This window comes from Ostreococcus tauri (genome assembly GCF_000214015.3).
Source record: "Ostreococcus tauri WGS project CAID00000000 data, contig chromosome 04, whole genome shotgun sequence".
In the NCBI taxonomy this organism is placed as follows: domain Eukaryota; kingdom Viridiplantae; phylum Chlorophyta; class Mamiellophyceae; order Mamiellales; family Bathycoccaceae; genus Ostreococcus; species Ostreococcus tauri.
The window spans coordinates 188,996-194,743 of NC_014429.2; the positions used below are offsets into that span (position 1 = coordinate 188,996).

The 5,748-nt window shown below is 61.6% G+C and overlaps 5 protein-coding genes across 5 annotated transcripts; 2 read left to right on the forward strand and 3 right to left on the reverse strand.

The window, feature by feature from the left end:
* On the forward strand, nucleotides 1–698 carry OT_ostta04g01080 (Universal stress protein A; the record flags this gene model as incomplete). The annotated part of the gene is made up of 1 exon (XM_003078594.2): nucleotides 1–698. A coding segment is annotated over one exon (698 nt), but the record flags the coding sequence as incomplete, so codon positions are not given.
* Nucleotides 699–773: 75 nt separating this feature from the next.
* Nucleotides 774–1,392, reverse strand: OT_ostta04g01090 (Ankyrin repeat; the record flags this gene model as incomplete). The annotated part of the gene is made up of 2 exons (XM_022984439.1): nucleotides 774–1,265; nucleotides 1,375–1,392. The coding sequence occupies 2 exons, from the start codon at nucleotides 1,390–1,392 to the stop codon at nucleotides 774–776; spliced, it is 510 nt and encodes a 169-aa protein (XP_022838713.1).
* Nucleotides 1,393–1,787: 395 nt separating this feature from the next.
* OT_ostta04g01100 (Phosphoribosyl-ATP pyrophosphohydrolase-like) lies at nucleotides 1,788–2,666 on the reverse strand (the record flags this gene model as incomplete). Its single annotated transcript, XM_022984440.1, has 1 exon — nucleotides 1,788–2,666. One exon carries the CDS (start codon nucleotides 2,664–2,666, stop codon nucleotides 1,788–1,790), a length of 879 nt encoding a protein of 292 aa, XP_022838714.1.
* Nucleotides 2,667–2,768: 102 nt separating this feature from the next.
* Nucleotides 2,769–3,497, forward strand: OT_ostta04g01110 (APOBEC/CMP deaminase, zinc-binding; the record flags this gene model as incomplete). Its single annotated transcript, XM_003078596.2, has 1 exon — nucleotides 2,769–3,497. One exon carries the CDS (start codon nucleotides 2,769–2,771, stop codon nucleotides 3,495–3,497), a length of 729 nt encoding a protein of 242 aa, XP_003078644.2.
* Nucleotides 3,498–3,529: 32 nt separating this feature from the next.
* On the reverse strand, nucleotides 3,530–5,689 carry OT_ostta04g01120 (Ribosomal protein S1, RNA-binding domain; the record flags this gene model as incomplete). The annotated part of the gene is made up of 1 exon (XM_022984443.1): nucleotides 3,530–5,689. One exon carries the CDS (start codon nucleotides 5,687–5,689, stop codon nucleotides 3,530–3,532), a length of 2,160 nt encoding a protein of 719 aa, XP_022838715.1.
* Nucleotides 5,690–5,748: the final 59 nt, after the last annotated feature.

Sequence of the window (5,748 nt, forward strand, 5' to 3'; positions counted from 1 at the left end):
TCACGCACGCCGAGGGCGAGAAAGCGAAGCAGCCATCGTCCGGGGTCTTTAACCCGGGCGAGAACTCGGCTCAGTTTTCACGCTTTTATCCTCCTGAGGCTCGAGATTTCACGTACTCTCGGCACATTCTTCTCGCCGTGGACGGCACCACTGCGTCCGAAGACGCCGCTCGATGGACATTGAAGAACGTAATCCGCAGTGGAGATTTGCTTCACCTACTACACGTCGCCGTCCCGCAGACGCTCGGGTTGTATCATCTCGGTGCTCCAGGAACGGAGTTCATACCGACGGGAGCTGAGTACTGGGAGACGAAAAATCAGTTCTGGGAAATCAGCATCACGAGAACCGAAAGGATGCTCGAAGCGATGTCAGAGCACATACTTTCGGAGGAAGCGGACGGTGGGGTGAAGATGACGCCGTTCAGACCGCCAATCGAGCTTGATTGCGTCATTGATCAGACGTGGGAACCCGTCGGTCAGGTGCTCGTCGAGAAAGCGCGCGAGTGCAATGCTGAGATGATCGTTTGTGTCAAACATCACAAGAGTTGGTTTGAGAAAGCGCTCACCGGATCGGTGAGCGAATACCTCATTGAGAACTCTGCGAAACCCGTTTTGGTGTACCACGCGCCGATGCCCACAACGACGGATTTGGTGTTGCCGGACGATGAAGACGACGAGGAGATCGAGAAGACGAGATGAACGACGAATGCTAGCGCGCGTCTTCACACAAGCCGATGACGACGATATGAATTTACCATAACAATCGCGAGCGTCTCAGTGCGCGAGAAGTTCGCGGACATACTTGTGCGAGTTACTCCAGACCGCCTTACACAGATCGATGGGCAAGTTTTCTTGTTGATTCTTAATGTTCTTGTCCGCGCCACTTTGCAATAAGAGATTGACGATTTCCACGTGTCCGCGCATCGCCGCCCAGTGCAGCGCCGTGTTATCGCCCAGATCGAGCGCGTCCACGTCCGCGCCTTGCTCGAGTAAGTACTGCACCGTGTGATAGTGTCCATTGTGCGCCGCGCGCTGAAGCGCGCAGTCCTTCATCATCCCGGATTGCTGAATGTCCGCGCCCTCGCTCAGAAGCAGCTCCACCACCTTGGTGTGCCCGTTCCCCGCCGCGAGCACGAGCGGGGGATCGCCGCAGTGATCGCACTCGTTGATCGGCGCCCCCTCGTGAATGTGTTCGCGCACCCAATCGTAGTACCCATCGACGCAATCGCGCCAAATGTTGGACTTCTCCGGGATGAATCTCCCCGTCTGCGCGCGCGGTGACGTGCGTCGAAAATCAATTCAGTCCGAGTGCTCGACGCGTCGCGTCCCGTTCGCGTCGCTCGTTCGCGTCCATCGCGCGTCGTCGCGCACGCACGACGAGATCGAACGGCATCGCGCGCCTCGTTCGCGCGCTCGCTCGAGACGCGCGCGGCGGTGTGCGACGGCGTCGTCTCGCCTACTTTAGACAAAAAAAAACGCTCGTCGTAACGCCTCTCGCCTCGGGGTGCGATGAAAATGCTCGGTGACTCAAACGGGAAACGAATGGACGACTCGGACGCGACGGGTCGATCGTGATGGTTGGTGCGAACACGTGATTGGGTTGCTCGCGCGTGCGATGCGTTGACGAGATGTTTTACCACGGCCACGTTGGTTACAACTTGTGTTTGGACGCGTTCCTCCGTCGCGGCGACGCGCGCGTCGTCGCTCGGGCTTCACCGCGAATCGCTACGACTCGCGCACAACACGAAAAAACGAGAGCTACGTCAACGTACGTTTGCGAGAAAAAAATCACTTGGACACGTTGATGAGCTTTTTGGGCGGTCGGCTCGCCTTTTCATCCACCCCGCTCGTGCCAAAGCGCTTACGGAGGACGCCCAGGACGTCCGTCATGGACACGCCTTGTTTGTTGAGCATCACCATGGAGTGGTACAGGACGTCCGCCATCTCATTCGCGGCCGCTTCCTTACCCTCGTTCTCTTCCCACGTTTGGCACAGCTCCCCGGCCTCCTCGCGAATCTTCTTGCACAGGAGTTCGGGGTCGTCCAAGAGCCTGCGCGTCCACGAGGGCTTGACCCCTTCCTTCTTCGCCTCCACCCGTCTCGCCTCGATCGTCGCCTCGAGCTCGTACAGCGTCGTCAACGCTTCCTCCGCGGCGTGTCTCCCACCCGACGCCTTCGTCGCCGCCCCATCCGGCCCGTCCACGCGCTTATAATAACACGTGTGCGCTCCGGTGTGACACGTCGGTCCCGTCGGGACGCCGAGATAAATCAAACTATCCTTATCGCAGTCCACGTGCACGCTATCGATCGCGATATAATTTCCACTCGTCTCTCCCTTGCACCACAGCTGCGATCGCGAGCGAGACCAAAACGTCGCCTTTCGATGTTTCAGCGTGTACGCCACGGCGTCCCGATTCGCGTACCCCTGCATCAAGATCGCCCCCGTGTCCACGTCCTGCGCGATCGCCGCCACCAATCCACCGTCGTCGTACTTTAGGGTGTTCAAAAACGCCTCCACCGCCGCGTCGGCGTCCGCCCTCGACGCCCGCGCGCGCGTCGCACCGCATCGTCGCATGTTCACACCCTCGGCGGCGCGCGCGTCCACGCCCACGCGTCGCGCGCGCGGCGCCACGGTGCGCGCGCGGGCGACCATCGCCCGGGCGTCCATCGCGCGCGTCGTCCGCGCCGTCCGTCCGGCGACACCGCGTCCACGGCGCGCGCGCGTTCGACGATTGATGCGAAACGCGAATGGGCGATGGACGACACGCCAATGTCGCGCGTCTCCGTCGTTCGCGCCGCGCTCGCGGGCGCCCGGGCGTGGACGCGCGAGCGAGCGCGCGGGCGAGGACCGGGCGCGCGCGGGCGACGGTCGGGGGCGACGACGCGCGCGGTCGAAGGGTCGAGCGATGGGTCGGGGTCGAGCGATGAGTCGAGCGATGGATCGACGGCGTCGACGGCGTCGCTGGACGCGTCGCGCATGCGCCGGGCGCTGGAGATCGCGCGATTCGGTGGCGCGCGAGGTGAGGTCCCGATCGGGGCGGTGATCGTGGAGAACGACACGGGACGGGTGGTGGCGGCGTGCGCGAATGCGTGCGAGCGGGACGGGGACCCGACGGCGCACGCGGAGTTGCGAGCGATACGCATGGGGGCGGAGACGCTCGGAAATTGGCGACATTTGCGAAAGACGACGATGTATGTGACGTTGGAACCGTGCGCGATGTGCGCGGGGGGGATTTTGCAAGCGCGGGTGGGACGGGTGGTGTACGGGGCGAAGAACGCGTTGTTGGGCGCCGACGGGAGTTGGGTGAGCGTGCTCAGGAAATCCGATGCGGTGGACGAGAGCGCGGCGACGACGACGCGTCCGCACGCGTTTTCACCGGATTTAGACGTCACCGGTGGGGTTCTGGCGGAGGAGACGGGGGCGCTGATGAAGGAGTTTTTCCGAGCGAGACGCGAGCGTCCGATGGGCGATGCGGGACGCTTTGAGGAAAAGGGTTGAACAAATTAGAATTAACATGCACCGCTAGCTATTTATCTCGCGCCCGCGTACGGTTCGTCTTCTTCGTCCTCGTCGACGCTCGAGTACTCCGCTTCCTCCTCATCGTCGTCGTGGAACTCGTCCTTGATTTTCACAGAGCCGCCGCGCAAGTCGGACGAGACTTCATCCGTGGGCTCGACGTCTACGTCGCCGTCGTCATCCTCTTCATCCTCGTCTAAATCTTCGTTCTCGAGGCGAAGGAAGTCGTCATCAAACAGCTCGTCGTCGTCATCGTCGTCGAATTCGTCATCGTCGTCTTCACCCGTGCCCTGCCCCGCGAGTCGCGCCTCGAGCTTCTTCGCGTAGGCGCGGCTCGTCTCATCCGCGGCGTCGCCCGTTTCGAGCATCTCCATCTCGTAGACCGAGAGCTTGCGCCTATTGCTCGCCGCGCTCTCTTTGATCATATCATCGACTCTTTTCTTGGCGAGCTTCTTCGATTCATCCGCTTTCTGCGGCGCCAACACCTTGCGCCCGGCGTCCAGGCACGCCTCCTCCCACGACTCGCCCGCGTAAATGTTAATGGGTGAACCGAATGGATGCGGATGTCGACCGATCATGAGTAGCAAGTCTTGTCTCGTCGGCATCACCTCCAAAGGATACCTGAATCTCCACCACTTGTTTCGAAGATCGCTGACCTTGACCTCGAGTTCCATTCCAATGGTGACGTGATCGCGCATGGTCATCCAGTCCGTCTCGTTGATGGGCAAGAGTGCGTCGATTTCCGTGCCACAGTCAATCAAAGCGCCGTGATAGAGATCGATAGCGACCACGGTGCCTTGGAGCACTTGGTCGTGCTTCAAAGTGTGGTGCATCACGCGCTCAGTGTCACCGAAGTGACGCGCCGGGTCGCGATCGATTGTGTCAAGAGGAACCTCTGTCGCGGGTTCGAGATGTCTGGTGTTGATCGCGCGCTCGCGAAGCCACAAGTTCTGCCCGCTCGCGATCTCCTCGTTTTGCACGCCGACGAAGGACAAAGAGCCACCATCGAAGGCGCTCACTGCTTCGTGCTGCGGAAGCGAATCCCACCCACCCTCGACGATCCACTCTCCGTCGTCGTCGTCCGCGCCGCTCTCGCCGCTCGAGATCATTTTCCAATCTCCACCACTCTGCTGCCTCGGACTGATCAAAAACGGGTTCGCCTTGGAGCCATCTTGGAAGATGCGCTCGAGCTGTGACTCGTCCAGTCCGTCCTCCTCATCCTCATCCATCACCTTGCCCGTCTTCTCCAGGTACTCGCGTTCCTCGTCCTCGCGCAAGGCGTCGTCGAGGCGCTCCATCGCGAGCGTCAGCGGCTCCTCGTCCATGTCCGCCTCGTGCATCAAGTCAGCCTCGTCGTAAAAAATGTCTTCCTCGATGAAATGCGTGGACGAGCGCTCGGCGAAGTCCTCCGCGACGAGCTGATCGATCCTATTTTGCCTCCTCGCGCAATCCGCCTCGTATTCGGCGCGTTCGGCGATGGACATGTTTTCGTATCGTTCACACTGATCGTCGTACCACGCCAAGATGTCCTCGTGCGCCACCCCGGTGCGCTCGACGAGCTCGGCGATCTCCTTCTTCGACGGCGGGTACGTCTGCATGTTCTTCACGCGCAACCACCAGTTGAGTTGACACACGTACAGCGCGCGTCCGCGCAAGTTCCCGGCTTCGTCCACAAAGTGTCGCGACTTCTCCACCGGAACGTCCCGCTCGACGTCATCCAACTCTTCTTGACCAGCGATCAGATCGATGTCACCGAACGTCCCTCCGGTCTTATCGTCGTCCGAGTCGTCGTAATCGATCAAGTCGTCCAAGTCGCGCGAACGCGCGTCGTCCTCATCCTCATCCTCGAATCCCGTCCCGAGATCGTCGTACATCGACCGAGCGAACCCACGCTTGAACACATCATCATCGTCCTCGTCTTCGTCTTCATCCGCATCCTCCGCGTCCGCGTCGTCCACGTCATCCGCCTCCGCCTCCGCGTCGTCGTCGTCGAAGAAGAATCCCTCGAACCCATCCTTCCCGCCCACGTCTCCGTCCGCCGACCCATTCGTCCCCGACGCGCGCGCGAGCGTTCGACGCCCGCGGTGGCCCCACCCCGACGCGCGTTCACCATCGCATCGCCCGCGCGCGACGCCCGGGGCGAAGACGTCCAGCGATTCGCGCGCATCCGTCATCCGTCCTCGCCGCACCGCGACGACGCGTCCACGCGCGCGCGCGCGCCCGGGCGCGGCCG